We start from the raw sequence: 20,189 nt of genomic DNA on the forward strand, positions 1-20,189 counted from the left end.
TATTCACTAGTGACAAACAGGTATGTGGATCAATACATTTCAGCCAGTGACAAAGTGACAAGATGTTTTTCTAAACAGGCACAGAGAATAATTTGGGTAGGTAAGAGGGAGGTGTTTCTAAGTGACTACTTAGAAAGCATTTTGCAGTCTTCTGACGTTCAAATGGTAAATCTTTCAGAGTTAAAGAAAAAAAAAAGAAGAAAATATCTCTTAAAACATAAGTGATTATGGCTTGGGAAGGAATGTTCTCAAGACCACGTCAGAGAGAATCTTTAGTATCCACTTTGGCAGCCTTTAGAAGTGCTAGCATGGGAATAAACTTGAGAGTTTCATAATCTCAGTGGTTCCAGGAATTTCTAAAACTGCCTGTGCTACACGAAACAGTACTGCCCTATTCTGTCATCCAGTCTGCCAGAAACCAGTGTAGGTTTGTTTTTGTCATACATTTTGCAATATTATTTTTGGCACAAAAAGAGGGATAAAAAAAAAAACAAACAACTAAAAAAACACATAATCAAAATGTGAGCAAATGAGCAAAGCAGTTTCGTGGGTTTGTTTTTGTTAGAGTTTTATTTTATTTTTTAACTTATTTATTTGGTGCTGCACTCCTGGCTTTAGGTTATCAGCTCGAGCCTAATATAGCCTGACTGCCAAGATCAACTCGAACGGAACAGAGCGGTGACAATGAGCCGTGTTCTGCCCAGAGCCGGGATCAGACTCGCTTTCCTCAGCGAGGCGGATGGTCTGTACCCACCTCCACAGACGGGCCGGCGGTTTCCCCAGGGGGAAGCTGGAAGGTGCCGCCGGGACCCTCCGGTCCACGTGGGGCGGAAGGCGGAAACGAACTCAACGCGTGCCGGCCCCAAACCTCACAAACACCTTCTCGAGGGCTCCTTCTCACGCTGCAGCTCGGACGGCAGAGGGGGGCACGGCCCCGGGACGCAGCCCACCGGCCACAGGGCGGGCACAGCCTGCGGCGGGCAGGCGGCAGCTCGGGGTCCCGCCCGGGGGTGCGGTGAGGAAGGGAAGGGCTCGGGGATTCACCCCGCCGGGGACGGGAGAGGGGGCCCGTATAGCATGGGCTGCGGGAACCCGGGGGCCGCCCTGCCTGGGACGGGATGGGGAGATGACGGGGGCTCCCAGGGCACAGCGGCCGGACAGGGGAGGGGACCGCAGGCGTTCCGGGGAAGCGGCGGAGCCGGCGGGCGCTGCCTCCGAGAGGATCCCCTCGCCGGCAGAAGGGGAAGTGCCGCCGGCCAGCACCCGGGCTGCACTCACTGCCCCTCCCCTCCTCAGCCCCGGCGGCGGACAGACCCCCCGCTCCCCGGGGTGCGCGCCTGAGGGGTGGGGGGGCTCACCTCACCCCAACCCAACCCAACGGTCCCCGCCAACGGCGCCCGGCGCACGCACCCACACACGCGCACTGCCCCCGCGCGCCCGGGCCGCTCTCACCTCCTGGCGCGCTCGAAGAACTGCCCCGCACAACTGCCGCAGCGCACAGCCGGCTGCATTGCGCAGGCGCGGCCCGCGCCCCGCCCCGCCCGGCGGCAGGGACCGGGGAGAGTGTGCGAGGCCGGCGCTCAGCCGCAGAGCTGCGGCGGCAGGGAGCGGCGGCAATGTGCCACCCCTCGGAAGAGCCGCACAGACACCCCCCCACCCGCCTCCAGCAGCCCCTTCGGGTCCCGGCATAGCTCCAGCCAAAATCTCTGGGGCTGCATTCGCAGCCCTGCACTCCCGGCCTGCTTGAGCCCCCACAGTTCTGTCAGCCGGCCTCAGTGCTGCTGCGTGCCACGCAGGCTGAAGGATCTAGAGCCTTGGTTAAAATAACACAATTACTGATTTATTGGAGAGTGTATCTGCAGCAAGGGGGGTAGGATGTGCCACACCTGCTGCGAGAAGGGTCACAAGGAGGTTCCAGGAGCAGCTCTGAGTGGCGTGGAGAACGGTGGCTGGGGCTGGGGGACACTGGCTGCAGGCAGGAGGGAGGTCCTGCCTGCCGGTCCGACCAGCAGGCACGGGCCTGTGTCTGTCACCCCTGCAGGCATGCCAGTCCAGGCTGGAAAGGCTCAGGTTGTGCACAGCAGAAAATATCCATTGATCCATTTCCAGTTGTGTCATGCTTGGCCAGTGCTGCCCCAAAAGGTGCCAAGCAAAAAAACCCTCCCTGGCAAAACGAGCCTCCCTTTTTCTGGCTGTTTTTCCTGACCCTGAAGGCTGGGAAAAGGCTACAGTCCTGGCCACCTCAGGGTGGTCCCCACCAGCAACAAGGGTGACAGCAGCCACCCTCCTGCCCCAGCTCATGTAGGGCACACACGGCTCTGCCAAAATGCTGGCACCCCTCCCCTGGCAGTGGCTTCTCCAGCCCCGCCACCACAGTGCTTCCTTCATCTCCCCAAGGACACCTCTCTCGGCTTTCCCTGTCACTCTCTGCTCTGCTCTAGGTGATGAAGGCTCTGCAGTCGTCCCCCACAGCATGGGGACATGCCGCTGGGCAGGGCTTTGCCAGCTTGGGCACACTTGGCCCATCGTGGCTTTCCAGGCTCTGCAAGCCTTGCTCCATCATCACCTCACCGAGGAGAAGCACCCAACAGCACCAACTTTTAACACATTCCCTTGATTCTGGCTATAACAAAGCCCATTTTCAACACAGAACCCATGGTAGGGCGGGATTGCCCACCTGGAAAAATCAGCCTGTGCCTCCCAATGCACTGGAACATCTCACAGCACCTGCACTGGGCACCCAATGAGGGGTTTCACTTAAAGGTGCATCCACCTGTATTTGGGAGCTCATTTCCACACATCCTTGTGGTGGGGCCCTCAGTGGAATGTGTGTCTGTCTATCTTCCTGTGTGTCTGTGCATCTGCCCAACACATAACCCCAGAAGATGCACTGGAGCCAACAAGAATGACTAAAAGTGTGAAATGGCTTTTCTGTGTGGAAAATTCAATAGGCAAAAATCCTTCAGAAAGAGACTGAGGGGGATAAGGCAGAGGTCTGCAAAATCCTGCACAGGGAGATGGGTGAGAAGGAACTGTGTCCCAGCTCTTCTGCTCTGTCCCACAGGCCAGGGGGATGGAATGAAATTAGCTGGCAGCGACACTGAAGCGCAAAGAAAGATGATGGATTTTCATACGGCGCAGTTTCAAACTGCAGATTACAGAGCACAGTGGCATCCAAGACATGAACTTGCACTGATTAGACAAAGGCCAGGAAACACAGGGATGTGACTGCTGCCTGGGGAGCCCCAGAGCTGCAGACAGACAGAACCAGAGCAGCTTTACCACGGAAGTGTAATTCTGCCACTGTCAGAGACAAACTCCTGAGTTGGAGGGACCCAGTACAGCCACTTTATTAGTGTTTTTGCATGTGTGCAACTCAGTGAATACATCCTTCTTTCTTATATATGTGTTTGTGACTTATATATGTTTTCTCCCTGATTTTGCTGCCCCTACCTGCAGAGCTCTGCCTCCTGAAGCGGGTCAAACCCACCTGTGCCGTGGGAAATCTGGCAGCAGCCTCCCAGTAGACACTCAGATCTGCCTTTTTCCCACCACCAGGAAGCATTTCCCTCATGTGGTTGCTGCAGTGGAACACCTACCCACAACATTAGTTTAATGGACTGTGCTGGAACCCAGCTGGAAGGAGCGTATCCCATTGCTGTGTGCGCGCAGCCCAGAGGGCGGCTTTTTCCTCTGCATCACAAGCCCAGGTAGTTTGCAGCTCAGGAGATAAATTGTTTAACAAGACCCATAACCAAGGCAGCTGCTGTGCTAAGATCATGGAGTTTTAAGTTGTCTTCCTGCTCTCACATGCAAGACTTGATTTTCGAAGCAAGTGGGAGGTATGGAACGGTCCTGGGCAATTTAATCCCTGATAGAACACACCAGGTTTCAGTAGTGTACAATTCCCAGCTACGGAACTGTTTCTCTTTTTTTTTTTTTTTTTTTTTTCTCTATTCTAGCCTTATGAAGCTCCTCCTGATGTGATATGTGTGTGTGTCCCAACAGAGACCCATGTGTTTCTCAGACGTCAAGGTTTCCTGAGCCTGAACAGAGCCCAGGAGCTGCCCTGATTTCAGTTTGTGCCCACATCCAGCTTGCCATCTCATTTCAAGTCTGACACACTGGTTTTCAGCTTGTTTCCCGCCTCTGGCCTCAGAGTAGAGTAGAATAGGATAGAAATAACAGAATAATAGAACTGGGGGATTTGCAGCATTTGAGTCTGTGTCTTTGAAGGAGTTCCTTCCAGTCTGCCAGGACATGGCTCCTCAACATGGCCACACTGCAGCTCTCCCTGTCACTGGGAGGGCTGTACAGCTCCCAGGTTTGTTGGCCAAATCATCCCCTGTGGGCTGGGTCAGGGGCTTAAGGGGCTTGCAAGGGAATTGCATTTGGGTGCCACCCACCAGGGATGAGGGTCCTACTGCAACTACCTGGAACATGGCAGCTCATGCAGAGGTGGATCCCAATATCTCAACCACACTTCGCTCTTCTTAAAGAAGCAGCCGTCCAGCAACCTGGAGTCACATCCTTGTTCGGTGGGATGTACGTGAGTACTGTCACTTATTGACTCCAACTCCTTGTGCTCATTCAGCTGCAAGGTTCCAGCAGTCACAGTGGCAACTGGCTCAGGTCCCACCTGTTTCAACGCAGTCTCCTTCCCTCTGTGTAGACAGACACAAGAACACCTCAGCCCTTTGGGAGTCAAAGGGGTTTGATCCTAGGGTCTTTACCCATGGATGTCAACAGACACCCTTGCATTTCTTCTGCTGGCGGAGATTGTGACACTTCTAACTCTGCTATTAGACTACATGTGTACAGCAGTGCAAATACAGGACAAGTATGGAGGCCAGGATAGGCTGCGCTCCACTTTTCCAAGACAGAAGAGAACCACAACAGCCTTCACCATGAGCAATAATCAGAGCAAAGTCATCAAAATGATGCCACACACATAACTAATCACAGCTAGAAACTTCTAAGTTATTTGATCAGCTATTGCCAGTAGCAGAAACCTGACTTATGATATTGTAATGCAATGCAATGGATGTCAAGGAAGTGGTAAAAAGTACTTGTGTGTGAAGAGTATGTGAAAACCTGAAAAAAAACCCATGAACCAAACAAAAAACGAACAACAACAAACAAAAACAGACCAAGGAGAGGATTCCTGCATTAGCAGTGTGAGTCAGGCAGCCTGGGCCAGGCATCATGCTCCAGGGCCTGGCTGGCACATCCCAGCCTGCCACCGAAACATAAGCTACTCAGATGATTCAAATGTTGTAGCCTCACAGACGCTGACATAAAATGGGCTTCAGGAAAACTAAGTCCTTCCAGGAAAACTACCTGTGAGCACATCTGAATCCTGGAAAAACAGACACAAACTAGGTCTTTCAACCAAGTGTCTGTATAGCTCCTCTCTCTTTTATCTCCACTGACCAACACTTCTAATTCCTTCTGTGTCCTATGGTACAGATGGAAAGGACCAAGATACGGTTTATATGCGTGTTCGTTCACCCTATCGCCAATACCCAATTGCATGCCTAGGACCAGCCTGCTGCCGCAGAGGGGCAGTGCTCCGCCTTGGGCTGGGCTCACCTCACTCCCAAGTGAAAGGGAAGTTTTTCTCCATGGGGTTTCTGCCCCAGGCAATGCCTTTCTAAAGCATGGCTGCGGTCGGTGCTCCTGTGCACTCCAGCCAGAGTTGCTGCCATGCTTGCAGGGCTTCCTCTGGAGCCACAATTATGATTAACTTCTGAGCCCAAGGAGAGGTCAGTCCCAGCACCATCTCTCCCCATTTGACTGATACATTTGAAACAGTGACATATCTTCTGGAAGTCATGGATCTCTCCAGTGTCGGACCTGGCTTGCTTGTCCTCCTTGCTCATCTGTTGGACCTCACTTGTCCTGTCCCCTGGTCACCTGTGAGGAGAAACAGGCACAAGAAGAGCAGATGAACTGAACATCAGTGCAGAGCCTGTGGCACAGTGGTGTACAGCAGGAGGCAGAATCTGGTTGCACATTTCACCACATTCCTCATACCTGGATCACAGCTATTTTAAACTGTCTTTCCATCTCACAGCCACATTTTGTGTTGCTGTTCCCAGAGACCTGTAACTCCCCACTGATATCTTGGCAGGTCTTTCTCTGGGGTGCTGTGTCCCTGGGGAACAACACTTGATCTGGAGGTGTGATGTGTGTGTCCTGCTTCCCATCAGCTCTGCATCTCTGAGTACTCCCACCAAACCCCTGCCAATAGGAAGGCCCAGCCTGCTGGAATCACAGAACCACACAGAATGGTTTGGGTTGGAAGGGACCTCTGGAGGTCGTCTAATGTAACCCCCCTGTTAAAACAGGTACACCTAGAGCAGGTTGCACAGCAATGTGTCCAGACAGTTTTTTAATATTACCAGAGAAGGAGACCCCACAACCTCTCTGGGAAGCCTGTTCCATTGTTTGCATGGACAGGGTCGGCTGGGAAGACCCCAGCAAGAGTGATTCGGGGGATTGGGAGTGGGGGTATGCACGTGTGTGTGTGCATGTGTGTGCCCGTCTGTCCATCTGACCCTTTGTCTCTCAGTGCGTCTGCCTGCCTCTGTCTCTCCATCTGCCCATTTCTGCTTGCTTCCTTCTGTGTTTCTGCGTCCCCTTGCCTGTGCATCTGTGTGTGCATCTGTGTGTTTCTCTGCATGTCTGCTTGTCCCTTTGTCTGTCTGGCTCTGAGTGTGTGTATGTGTGCATCTTACTGTAAATGTGCCTGTCCCCTTTTGCGTGCCTGTAGGTCCGTCTGCCTCTTTGTGTGTGTGTGTGACCTTGTCCATCTGCTCGTGTATGTTTGTGTGCTCTTCGTGTGTTCGTCTATCTGTCCCATGACGTGCCCCGCCCGCCGCCACAGCCCTTCAGCACCACAGAGCACGGACAGCTCCCGTCGACTTCTACCGCGGCGGTCCTGGGGGGCGCGCACCGCGCCGCGCCCAACATCGCGCACCGCACCGCACCGCTCCCCTCCCCGCCGGAGCGCCCCGCCCCGCGCCCCGTTCCGCGCTGCGCCCCGCCCTGTCGTACATAAGCGCCACCGCCGCCGCCACTCGGGCTCCGCAGCCATGAGCTACAGCGCGGAGCCGGCGGCGCTGGCCGCCTCCTACCGCCACCTCTTCGCGGAGGTCCCGCGGCGCCCCGAGGGGTCGGCGGGCCGGCGGGCGCGCCCGGGCGCGGAGCCGGGGCTGGGGCTGGGGCGGGAGCTCAGCGCCGAGCCACGGCGGGCGCGGGCCAGCGAGAAGGAGCAGCTGCAGGGCCTCAACGAGCGCTTCGCCGGCTACATCGAGCGGGTGCGGGCGCTGGAGGAGCGGAACCGGGCGCTGGCGGCGGAGCTGGCGGGGCTGCGGCAGCGGTCGGCCGAGCCGCGCCGGCTGGGCCAGCTGCTGGGCGGGGAGCTGCGCGCTCTGCGCGCCCGGCTGGAGGAAGCGCACGGGGAGCGGGCGCAGGCGGCGCTGGAGCGGGCGCGCCTGGCCGAGGAGACGCAGCGGCTGCGGGCGCGCTGCGAGGAGGAGGCGCGGGGCCGCGCCGAGGCGGAGCAGGCGCTGCGCTCTCGGCAGCAGGCAGCCGAGGGGGCCGCCCGCGACCGCGCCGACCTGGAGCGGCGGGCGGCGGCGCTGCGAGAGGAGCTGGCGGCGCTGCGCAGCGCCCACGCCGAGCAACTGGCCCAGCTGGGCGCCGCGCTCCGCGCCGCCGCGCCCCCGGCACCACCCGGGCGGCCCGACCTGGCGGCAGCGCTGCGGGAGCTGCGCGCACAGTACGAGGCGCTGGCGGCCCGCAACCTGCAGGCGGCCGAGGACTGGTACCGCGCCCGCTGCGCGCGCCTCCACGAGCGGGCGGCCCGCAGCCAGGAGGCCGTGCGAGCCAGCCGGCGGGAAGCCGGCGAGTGCCGCCGCCAGCTGCAGGCTCGGCTGGCGGAGATGGAGAGCCTGCGCGGCGCCCACCAGTCCCTGGAGAGGCAGCTGCAGGAGCTGGAGGAGCGGCACAACGCCGAGGCCGCCGGCCTGCAGGTGAGCCGGGAGGCGCCGGGCACCGTCACCATCCCTTCCCCGAGCAGGGTCCTCGGTACCGGGCAGCGCCGCGCCGGTACTGTGCGGCACTGAACATCCTCCTCCCGTGCAACCTGCCCCAGCACTCGCCACCTCCATCCCAGCTACTGTTAGTAGCACCGGGCATCTTCATCCCACGCAATCGCCCCCGGCGCTGCACAGCGTTGAGCATCTCCCCTCCATGCAGCACTGGCACTCCCCCTCCCCTGGTCCTGTGCAGCGCTGAGCATCTCCACTGCGTGCAAAATCCTGCAGCGCAGCTCCACCCTCTGCAGCAACCCCTCCCGCAGTTCTGTGCAGCGCTGGACACCTCGACCCAATGCGGTGCCCCCACACACAGTGCAGCACCCAGCATCCCCACTATCCCGTGTTGTGCTGCAGTGCATGCGACACCACCGCCCCTCCATCCACAAGCCCTGCACAGCACCAGCTCCCTCTTGCCTTATGCAGTGCCCCCACAGCACTGCACAGCGTCAGCCACCCCTGCAGCCTTCCTCCCCCGCTGGAAAAGTTCCTCTTTGCCCTGCACAACAGATCCTGCCTCACCAGGGCATTGCCTGCTGCCTTCACCCTTTGTCTATAGGCAGAACCACAGAAAACAGGTTTCAGGGGCATCAGGGAGGGCCAGGACACTCCCTCCAACATGTCCCCTTCCTGCAGGGGACATCCCTGCACATGGCAGCTCTGTTTGAGGCATCACCCCATCCCTGCTCTGTCTCTTTAGGGTCAGCTCCAAAATTGCCCACACATTCCCTGTCGTTGTGGGTAATTCCTCGAAGCTGTCTGCCCAGGTTTGGCCCCTCGCCCTGTGGCCTGGCTCTTGGCACCTGCCCTGCAGAAATTGGAGCTCTGCAAACATTTAGGCTGAATTTGCAGCCAGATCCCAGCATCTCTTATGGCTGTGGAAAGACTCATGAGGGGCAGACACCGAGCACTCCATATCTCTTATTCCCTTACTGTGGTGTTACCACATTTTCTTGCTACAGCCAATGTTCATGATTTATAATAAAATAAATCCTGAGATTGTTCCATTACATGGCTATTAAATGATCTGTGGTTTCTAAATCAAGCCATTTCCTTCTAAATACTGAAACAACCACCTTATATCATGTCTGGACGACATTGTTATTTTACACCCAAGTAATACCTTGTCATTTTCAAGGCCAAATTTTGCCAGGCTCTCTAGAATTTGTGACTGTAGCTCCAAGCTGCTTGCAATCTTCCTGAATAGTTGAGGTCTTCTTCAACAAATATTGTGGAAATAGGCAATATGCAGCATTTCCTGTAGTGAGTGAAAGGATTACACATGGTAATCTTCTTAAATAGTCTCGATGCCATGTGAAAAGAGGGATTCTAGGAGCAACCTGTCAATCAGCAAAAAAACCCCAATGCAACTGGATTAAACAGCACCGTAACTGAAATTGCTTTAGGGGCAGCATAGCAGCATTTTCCTACATGCCCCTCAGGATCTGCTTTAAGTGTGGTAATACTTAGGAGTTTTTTGAGCAATGTGCTTGTGTAGCAGCTAAATTTCCCTGGCTGCAACCAGTGGAAAAGGATGGAAGTCTGTCTTGATAAAGAATATTCACAGAATCACAGATCACAGATTCCTATTGTTCAAGCTTTTAAAATGTTCCTATAGACTGCTAAAGCAGGGGCATGTCTTTACATTTGTATGCTATCCAGTCAAATATGAACCAATATGTGAGAGTTTTCTGCTAGGGGGCAGGTTTGCAATGGTGTGGGGAAGGGGCTTTCTTCAACCACCTGGCAGAGATGGGGTATGGAAGAGAGGCAGAGACAGGGTAACAAGAATAACCTGTTTTTAAAGAGCGTTCTGTTCATGTGGACTGCAGGCGGGGGGAGGGGGGCTGAAGGCACAGAGGGTCAGAACAGCAAGAGTGGAGCTGTCCTGGAGCAGGGTCACCCTGAGTCCCTGCCTCCTGTCATGGCTTGGCGCAGCAGCAGTCTGGCTGCATCAGAGCAGAGATTTTAATCTGTACTGCAGTGGCATCCATGCACGTCCTGGGGCTTTTCAGTTGATGCCCCAATGGTTTCCTTGAACCCTTTCCCATTGCCCAGTCCCACCTCAGAGACACAGCTCTGTGCAGCTCTCTTGCTGCAGGAGATGGTCAGGGCAGCACAGGTCAAGGCAGAGCCACAAGGGTGGCCCATAAATGTCCCACAAGACAGATTGTGTTCAGCTAACTTGACTGTGAGATGCCACATGCTGCATCCAGGATGAAGTGGCTCTGCTTCTCTGAGGGTCTGCTCAAACTGGGTTTGCTGTATCAGTCTCAGAGCAGCTCCCTGCTCCTGCGAAGCTCCATGTTTCATGGCTGCCTCTACACAAGGAAGGTTATGCAGGACACAAAGTGGGGGCTGGGCTGGGTATAAGGACGGGGACAAGATGGATGAGGACAGGGAGATGACAGGACAATGTGACAGGGCAAAGCTCCTTTGCTGCAGCAGAAGAGATGAAACTGCAAAGGCCCAGCTGTGGGAGGGGGTGCGGGAGAGCAGACACTGGCCATTGCAGGGCTTTGCAGGCAAGGCTGCACCGTCACTTAAACACAAACTGCTTACTCATTCCTGCTCCAAATCACACTCCTCCAGTGGCACAGTGGGGTAGCCGACAGTGGGAAACCATCTTATCGGGAAGATCCCCATAGAAGCAGATTTCACTGCTTTCAGGCTGCTGCTTAGATACCTGGATGCACGTGTGAGAAAACCAGGCTGCTTCTTTTCTGACAGGAAAAAAACAGAAAAAAATGTAGTCTGCTTTGTTAGCAGGAGATCTGGCCTTGGGCTCTTCCACACTGCTGGTAGAACCAGGTGTAGCAGCCATGGCAGGGCAAAGCTGATGGGAAGGATACTAGAAAGATGTCATTGAGCACCCTGGCTCTTGCAGTGCAGGCGCCTGACTTTGTAACCCATCCAAATACCTGCATTCAGAGCTGCCTGCTCTGGGGCTCTGCAGCATTTTCTGGGGAAGGTGCCAGATTTTCCCTCTTAGAGACAGCTCTTCCCTCCTGCCCTGGCAGCACCACCTCTCCTTCCACCACTCAGACGTGTCCCAACCCTTCCTGAGCTCCCCAGATGCAGACTGCACCCCTTCTCCAGTCATGGGCTGCTGCGGTGCTGGGTGCTTTTGCTTGTCCCACTAAGCCACCACCCCTGCTTTGGTGATACTTAAGCCCAAAACTTTCCATCCGTCCCCAGCAGCTCTTCCCTCTGTAGCAACTACCTCATCACCCACAGGACTGGGGACTCTACCACTGTGTGCTGTTCCCCTCCCACCCCCGCCCCCATCTCACAGACCCTGCTGCAGATGGGAAACCATAAAAATATATCAGTGTTTAAATCCTCCCCCCACCGCCCACACTCACAAGTCATGCCTGGTGCTCTGCCTGCTTCTTCATCCCTGTTAGCGTGAGATTTTGTGGTCTCAAGCTGCTGGTGGGATGTGCCATTGTGGACCAAGTTCCCATTGCGATTTCTGTGTGTCTGTGATAGGCAGAGCAGAAAACCTGTGGGAGAGGCTCTTGCTACAAAATGTGGCCCTGAGTACCCTTGCCTTTGCAGGACACCATTGGGCAGCTGGAGGATGACCTGCGAAACACCAAAAATGAGATGGCTCGGCACCTGAGGGAGTACCAAGACCTGCTTAATGTCAAGATGGCCCTTGATATCGAGATAGCTGCCTACAGGTAAGGCTGCTCTGACCCTGTGCTGCCTGGTCAGTGCAATCCATCCCAAACATAATCCCCTGACCTCACCAAGCTGGGATATTTTCAAGGGCCCAGAAAATATCTGCCTATGCACTCAAGAAGCAACACCATCGTGTTGCTCATATCACCTGCCTGGACCTGCCATGCTCCTGCCTGGGGAACAGCCATGGCTCCATGTCATGCCTCAATCTAGCAGCCATGCACTGTGTCCCTCAGCCATCCCAGAAGTTTTGGTTTTACCTGGGGACAGATGGGATTGGAAACTTGTCTCTCTTGCAAAATCAAAGTAGATGCAAAAGGCAGAGTCCTTCTGGTTTAGAGTTTTATTTTCCTGGCATTTCTAGAGGAAGAGGAAAGAGCTGGTCTCATGTACTCCATATTGCAAGTGCTCCAAAAAAGATTGACTAAAACATGATTTTGAGACAGTTTTGTGGTGCAGTGTGACCTGAACCAGTGTCCACCTCAGGCTGTGGTGATGGTCTGGAGCACTCAGACTTACTCGCAGGTCACAGCACACCCTCAAGCTCTGCAGATGTTTCATGTGAGACGTCCCCAGACTAACCTCTTCCCTTGTGATGTGCTTGCAGGAAGCTGCTGGAGGGAGAGGAGAACCTCTTCAGCATGGGAAGTGCCGGCCTTTCAGCACTCAATCCCCTCCCCAACCCCACTTACTCCTTCCAGCCAAGGGGCTTTAGTTCCTCTACTCTGTCCTTCATGGAGGAGGAGCAAGGAGAGGTTATTAAAGTGACCTCTAAAATATCCACCAGCAGGGCTGAGGTGTTTGGGGGGACCATAACCTCTGCCAAGAAAAAAGGAAGATTAAACCTGCATGAAGGAATTGTTGCGAATGCAAAAATGTAACCACAAAGACCCCATCTCTGTTGCATTTGAGGGGGAACAGTCTCTACTCAGCCTTTAAATTGCCACTCCGGGCACAATGCCACATTGGGCTTGTGGGAAGCCCCCCCTTAGAAGCACATAGCCCCCTGGGGACACTGACCTAGGGCCGGCTTCCTCACGGGTCCTCCCATGAGGAGGCCGAGCTTGGCACATTGGTCCCTTTTAAATGGGGCAGAGGCATGGGCCAGATGCATGTTGGTGGTGGTTGTGGTGGCACAGTGGACTCACGGCACCCACCATCCCTCCTTCCCTCTCTCCTCCCATGGCAGACAAGGGGGAGCTGGATGGGACCGCTCCTCAGCTGGCTCTCCAGGGAGAGGGGGCAAGGGAAACAACACATTTACTACAACTAGTTTCAAGGCTGAAGACCTTCACCTACTATCCAAATCCACATATAGCTAAACTCTCCCTCACTTGTCAAGTTTTAACTGTCCATTTTTAATCCCAGAAGCACATAAATAGCCCTACTGGACTGTATCCACACCTGATGTCTGGTCTATGAGTCACTTTTTAAACTATAAGGAATGTCCATTTTTTATTTTATTTTTTTTTTCCTCTCTAATATGTGCCAAATTTGATATAGGATTTACAACCATAGGTTTCCTTCAATGCCTTAAAATTGCCAGCGGTCGCTTTTGCAAGAGCCAGAGACTCCGCGTGTGCTGAGTGTCAGTGCCCAGGCAAGGTTATCGTCACGAGACCTTATTGCCCTCGCGGTAGTGCCAGAGTAGTTCCTGGAATCAGAAAATAGTTTGCTCGCACTCTTTCCTCTTCTGTTGTAAAGCACAAGTTAATAAATAGAAAGAAATAGTTATGTGGATCGAAATGAGCTGTTTTGTCGTCTTTGCTGCTGGTTCACCTTGGGGACACAGATCAGTGTCTGGCCTGCAGTCCCTCTGATCTCCTGCAAAGAGCCTGGTGTTGGGGCACAGCTGCCAAACCCTGCTGCTGGGGCTGCCAGGCCAGGCTGGTCCCACCAGCAGCAGTGGGGTATGTCTGGGTCTCATCCACAGGTGCCTGTTGCCGTGGCTCTGTATTGTAGAAGAGTTCATGGCCAGCTGGCTGAGGGAACAAGGTTTCCCGTGGCTGAACACACCCTTATTTGTCCAGAAAAAGGGCTCGGAGGCTTTAATTTGCATCACACCCCTGACCATTCAGTCCCCAGGTATCTGTCCATGTTTGCCTTCACAGGTGAAGGCAAAGTGATTTTCACAATAGCAAATGGATGAAGTGGGAGTGCACCTACCTCCCAAGTAAATGCAGGAATCAAAGATGCCTGCAGAGCTGGTGTGACCAGCTCAGGTTTTATTTGGAAGATGCCCATGTTCTGCCTGAGATGGGCCTTTAGAGGGGCACATATGGGGACAGCGGGGCATGGGGAGAGCATGGGCAGCTTCCTGCGGGGTGTCCCTGCCAACAGCACCCTGTTCTGCTGCCTTCCTGTTCCTACCTTGTCATACCACGTCATGGCAATCTGCGTGATAACCACAGGCTTTCTCCACTAGTGTTGCAGACCAGGAGCAGCACAGCCACTTCCCTTGACCCTGCTGCACCGATAACCTCAGGGATGATGCCCTGGGGGGCCGTTCACTGTGGGGTGACAGAGTCATGGGGAGGGCAGCCCTGCGGGCGGGGGAAGTGAGGGGCACCTTTTGGAGGTGGGTGAGTGGGCTCAGGGCATGGCTGGGGCAGCACATCCCACCAGCAACCTCAGCACAACAGTACAGAGCAATTCGGGGTGCCCACACAGAGCCTGGGAGGAGGGCAGCACCTGCAGAGCTAAGTCCAGGGCACTGGCACATAAAACAAGGATGGATCAACCAGCTTCCCAATATCTCCTGGCTCAGCTGTCAGTTAGGAAATGCAAACATGCAGCATTTCTCCCAAACCATAGGGGAAATAAAAGACAGATGTGACTGTGCAGCTAATGTAATATATTCTGAACCTCAAATACCCTCCAGCGCTGCTTTCTTTCTGTCCCGTGAGTACAAGCAGCCTGACATTTCTTTCATTCCCAGCACAAGCCTCCGTCAGGATTCCTGCTTGCTCAGTTGGCTGGGTGCTAAAACCTGGGAATTTTACTTAGGCAATACCAACATGGAGGGGCTGCAATCGTGAAGGAGGGCAAAGGAGCCAGGGAGGATGAGGTGCTGTTTCGGAAAATGGCTGCTTTGCAAGGGCCAGTTCAAGAGATTTCCTGCATTTCTGGAACTCTGCAGCATTTTGATGCTGTCTCATGATGTTAAGCTCCAGAGGCGGAAGCAGGGCAGCAGGCAGGGAAAGGACCTGGGCATTTAGGATACACTAGAAAGGAGCAGGCTGGATTTCAGATTACCTTATAGTTTTGAGCGCCCCTCTGATGGGCTTTGTCCCTGTGATCTTACACGCTCCGAGGTGCCAAGCTTTAAGTACCCTGATTGCAGCAAGAGACTGACCAGCCCCACAAACACCTCCCAGGACTGGGGGTGAGCGAGAGCCCTTACAGGAGGGAGACACCCCACTTTGCTGAAGGGCAGAGCCTGGATCCAGGTGCTGTGCAGCAAGGGAAGAGCTCCCAAGTGGGGCCAGGGCTACCCCCAGATCTGCTGCAGCTTCCCAGCTCCCCGTGCCCAGCCTGTGGCCACAATCCCTGTGCTGTGGGACCCTGGTATCCCAGTGCAGACACAGCCCCTGGGGACAGCTTGTTCTGGGCATTTCCCAAGGCTCAGCCCATTTTGGCTGCAGGATCAGGGAAGGGACTACTTAATGCTCAACCAAGGCACCCTGAGCTCCATCTGCCCAGACCCTGTGGGCCCCAGATGGCTGCAGCTCCTGGGTGAGAAGGCTGAACTCCTAATTGAACACATGGCCCCTTCTTACCTTAAAGGAGGCCCATGTCCACACTCTCCTCATCTCTATCGCTGTCTTCTTCAGGGTCACTCCTTTCACCTGCCTGCTTATGCGCACCAGAAGGCTTCTACAGCGGAGCACTAAGCTGGATCAGGGCAATAAATCCTCCTTTGTGGCCCCATCTTTCTTACTGGGTTAAACACCCAGGCTGCCTGAAAAAAGGAGTGAGTCACACTGTAGATGCTTAAAGATTTATACCTCTGCAGAACCTCAGCCTCTCAGATAAAAGGCAGCTGTGGACACAGACTGCACCATCAGCTCAAGAAGAAGCAGAGAGGGGCCACTGCTCCACAATGCTGTGTTGCCTTCAATGCTGGGGAGAACCCCATCCTCCACACAGGGGTGCAAACTCCCGCCACAGGGCTGCCCGGTTGTTTTTTTCCCTGGATGGAGATGCTGGTCTGTGGACCATGCAGCTGTGTTTCAGGGCTGCCCAGCTCTGCTCATTTCATTGCCATGTATGTGAGATGGGACAGCCTGTGCAGCATGGAATGTTGGTTGGGGCAGGCCCAGGTCACTCTCCTGCTACTCCAGTGATGGAAGAGCCATTCTGATCCCTGGGACCAGGGATCCTGGAACCATCGTGATCCTGGACAGCTGTTCCTGCAACAACTGTTTGTGCTGAGATGTACAGCTCCTTAAAAACAGAGAGAGTCGCTGCACACAGAGAAGTTTTGCTAATGACACTTGTCCAGATGCTGGAATTCATTAAAGAACAAGCCAAAGAAAAAGCAGCCAAAGACAAAATCCTCAAACATCTTCCTTTGGCAGAAATGCAAACATCTCCTTTTCCAGACTAGGAGAGAACCCTGTCATTCTGCAAGAAGGAATCAATAGGAGCAAAGTCTCTCCCAGCACCTTTGGGCTGGATCCATCCAGCTCCAAGCACAGAGATCTCAAGGAGAAGAGCTTATTTCCCCTGTGGGTGACCCACGTAGAGCCCTAATGTCAGCAGCTGAACAGGTGCATCTGAATGACCAAATGTCCACATCAGTGGGGTCTGACACTTTGAAGGAAAGTTTACATCAAAATAGCATGAGAAATTCCAGCTCATTCATGCAAATCTTTTCAGGCATTATGGGAGTGGGGATCACTTGGCAAATGCAGTGTAACATGCGAACAGGGCACTGCCGGGCGTGGGGTGAGAGAAGGCTCATTGATCCTGTCCCAACAGATTCTAGCTGAACCAGAAGGGCTGCAGAGCTGGGGTCTGCAATTATGGGGCAGGAGGGATGCACTCCTGCAGCCTGTGCTGAGGTCTTAATCCAAAACCCAAATAAACCAGAGAAAAACCTGCAACTCTGTGACAAACGATTATATCCCTGTTAAAGTAGGATGTACCACAAAGCCATTTCTGCCCAGAAGTGGCCACTCTATTGGAGCTCAGCTGTGTCCACCATAACATGAAGCAGGAGCAGTGTTCTCACTAAACACAGACATACCTGCAGAGATGGAAGGGAAATACCCAGAAAATTTCAGAGTGAAACTCCAGAGAGCAATTCCAGAGCACTAGGCATGCATCCACTTCCTGCTTGTAGATAGGAGCAAAGCTCTTGGGGTGCTGTGAGCATCAGTTCTGACACTACAGAGGCATCAGAGTCCGTTCCTATGGCAGTGGGGTCAGCTCAGCTCCTTTGCCTTTGAACAGAGGCAGCTGCTGCTGCCTGAAGCCCCAGCAGCACAGGAGACACCAGCTCCCAGCTCCCCTGTGCCCATAGCAGCTTTGTAAATGCTCTGACACACACGTAGTCATTGTCCGAGACGGCGAACACGTAGAGACCCAAGTGTGGTCTGTAAGAACAAGCTGTTTGGAGATGTCAGACTGGAAAGCTTGGTTTGCACTGAGGCTTAGAACATCATTAAGTTTAGGCAAATTTTCGATGGAAATGCAAAAAACAAAACAAAACCAAGCCCCAGACACAAGGCACCTCGTTAACAAATTCGTAGTCTAGCAAAGAGGCCTGAGAGCTGTATGAATAAGAATGTCTGGCATTGCTTAGATCAAGCCAAAATGTTTCAGCAAGCAACAATACCCAGGCTAGATTCTTAAGGAAGCAAGGATTACAGGATCATACTGTGACTGAATGTCCCTTTTACCCCCAGTCATTTTCTATGCTCATCAGCTTAGCTTCAGACACATCTGAAAGAGCTGAAGGTCTCAAAGATACCAAATTCCTCCAAGTTTCATGCAAGCAGGTGCGTGGCTGAAACACTCATTAATAAGGGAAGCTCAACTGTTTCAGACATCAGAAAACCCATTCAGAGGGCAGAGGTCATGAGCACCTCAACACCAAGGCAAGTTTCATTGTGCACTCCTTTGCAACCAAAAGACAAAGCTGTAAAGACAAAAAAAACCCCCAAACCTCAAAAGCCCAGCCCAGAATGAAACAAGCTTATTAATTTTTAACTGTTCACCAGTTACTTGTTTCTTAAAACCAGCTGAATCCTTTGGGTTTAACTTCTCCATAGCTAACTAAATCAACCCACTTGTAGCTGGAACAACCTGCAACACAACAAATTCAGCCCAGATGTCTACCACTTGGCAAAATTTTAAATAAATAGAAGTCAAGTCTTCAAAAGAAACACACTTGGTTGCTTTGGTAACAGACACTGTTCTCAGTTCTGTTACACCTGCATTCATGAAAGGGATTCTCAACAGCTCTCTGTTAGTTGCCTGCCCTCACATACCCAGCAGTAGCATGGAGTTGACACACACGGTGCTTTATAGAAATTATTGCTCCGGAACAGAGCTGAGAAGTGAAGAACTCTGCTCAAGGTCATACAGCAAGTCAAGGACAGAGCTGAAAAGAGAACAGAGGTGCCCCTGTGTTCAGGTTACCTGCTCACACAGAGGAAGACACCACTGCTCCTGTTCTGCATGTTGTGGCACACAAATAATCTGCTATTTTATTGCCATCAACAGGGGAAATGTTTTCCCATGTCCCAAGAGGAAGAAGGAGGAGATTGCAGGTTCTTGTGAAGGGTGTTGGGCTTCTCACCTGAGTTCTTACCTTTCAGTCTCTGGTATTTGCAAGAAAGGACACAATGGTTTATCTGTGACCACAAGCTACAGAAATGCTCTGCAAGCGGCGTGCTCTGAGCACATGGTGGTACCTTGGAATGACTGGTTGCCTCCCAGCACCAGGTGAAAATGGATCTAAAGTAGCTCTCCCAGGAACACGCTATTTTTCTCGCTCTTTGCCAAGCGCCACCACCCACTTTTCCACTGTTAATGGTTCCCTTGGAAAAAAACAGACATGTTACTATTTCATTTCCAAATAGACTATATTAACAAGCAATTAGAAAATAAAAGCTCTCCTTTCCACTTCGTGAAATATTTCTTCTTTTCTTCTGCAGATCATTGCTGCTTTGAAACAAATTATTGTTGTTCTACTAAATCAAAACCCAGGAAAGATGGTGGTACAGCTCCAGCAAGAATTATGCAGCTGCAGGGCAGTCAATGTTGCATTTCACCTCATGGATAAATGGATTACCATTTATCTCTCAAGAATAATAAAATTTGACCTGTTCAATGATTAAATCTGTATCTATGGCAACTGTCTGAAACCTCAGCAAATGTAAATATCCCTTGGCTCATTCAGCAAGGGTGTCTTAAGGATGACATGAGTAAAATCCAACATACAACCACCTTGCTGCTTCTCTTTGTGCTGAACTAGTTACGGTTGCAGAGAAGGAGGAAGTAGAAAAACAAATAAAAAGCAAAAGGCATGAGAATGTGCCATTTGCAACATTCCACCTCTCAGCAAGTATGTATCACAGCAGAATAAGTACATTTTAAAGTACTTAAACATTCAGGCTGGCACCTGGTGCACTCCATTGAGCATGCAGCATTTTAGAAGATTCAAGTGAACAGCTTGACCATGTCCCTTTAAAAAATAGAGATGTAATACATAAAACTTTCTGCATGGGTGCTCTCCCAACTGCTGGAGTAAATCCTCCTCCCTCCCATTTGTATGGAGCACAAATTTCATAATAATGATGCTCCACACTCAAAAAAAGGGAAAACAGAAAGCCTAAAGATGTAATTTTAATTTGTTAAGAGACTTAACATGCATTGACATAAATCATTTCACATGAATGCCTCATGATTCCCTGAAAATAAATTCAACACAGACTAGTATTAGACAAGCCCGAATTATTTTTCAGTAGAACTCAGTGGCTGTTTCACATCTACGGAAATCAGTGTTACGGGTTCTCCTGGCTCGTGTGTGTCACAGTCTGGTGGCAATGCAGATCAAGGCTGGGTGCAATACTGGTGTTCAGAACATAAATGTTATACATTGCCACATAGCGTCCCTCCATTTAGAGGGCTCAGCTGGATATTTCACTAGTCTCTTCAATTTTTTCTTATTACATTCAATCTGTATTAAACGCAAAGAAAACCAGCAGACTGTAACAAACATGACTCAATGCTCCTGACTTGATTGTAGCTTGATTCTGCATCTATAAGAACTCCAGACACTAGGGTTCACCATCTCCTCTTGCTAGGAACTGGCATGTCTGTAAAGTGACTCAGACTTATGCAGCAGTACAAATAGTACTTAACTAAGATCCGCGTTAGCCATGACAT

General features: G+C 52.6%; 2 protein-coding genes across 2 annotated transcripts in view; one reads left to right on the forward strand and one right to left on the reverse strand.

The window, feature by feature from the left end:
- The window catches only part of NT5C2 (5'-nucleotidase, cytosolic II), a 62,146-nt gene extending 60,604 nt beyond the window's left edge, over positions 1 to 1,542 (reverse strand). Inside the window, exon 1 of the mRNA XM_065843104.2 lies at positions 1,453 to 1,542. The gene's annotated coding sequence lies outside the window, so the exon portion shown is untranslated. The remainder of the gene's footprint in view (positions 1 to 1,452) is intronic.
- Positions 1,543 to 6,848: 5,306 nt separating this feature from the next.
- Positions 6,849 to 13,535, forward strand: INA (internexin neuronal intermediate filament protein alpha). The gene is made up of 3 exons (XM_065844022.2): positions 6,849 to 8,039; positions 11,664 to 11,788; positions 12,397 to 13,535. The coding sequence occupies exons 1-3, from the start codon at positions 6,864 to 6,866 to the stop codon at positions 12,668 to 12,670; spliced, it is 1,575 nt and encodes a 524-aa protein (XP_065700094.2). The 5' UTR covers positions 6,849 to 6,863; the 3' UTR covers positions 12,671 to 13,535.
- Positions 13,536 to 20,189: the final 6,654 nt, after the last annotated feature.

This window comes from Patagioenas fasciata, chromosome 8 (assembly GCF_037038585.1).
Source record: "Patagioenas fasciata isolate bPatFas1 chromosome 8, bPatFas1.hap1, whole genome shotgun sequence".
In the NCBI taxonomy this organism is placed as follows: Eukaryota; Metazoa; Chordata; class Aves; order Columbiformes; family Columbidae; genus Patagioenas; species Patagioenas fasciata.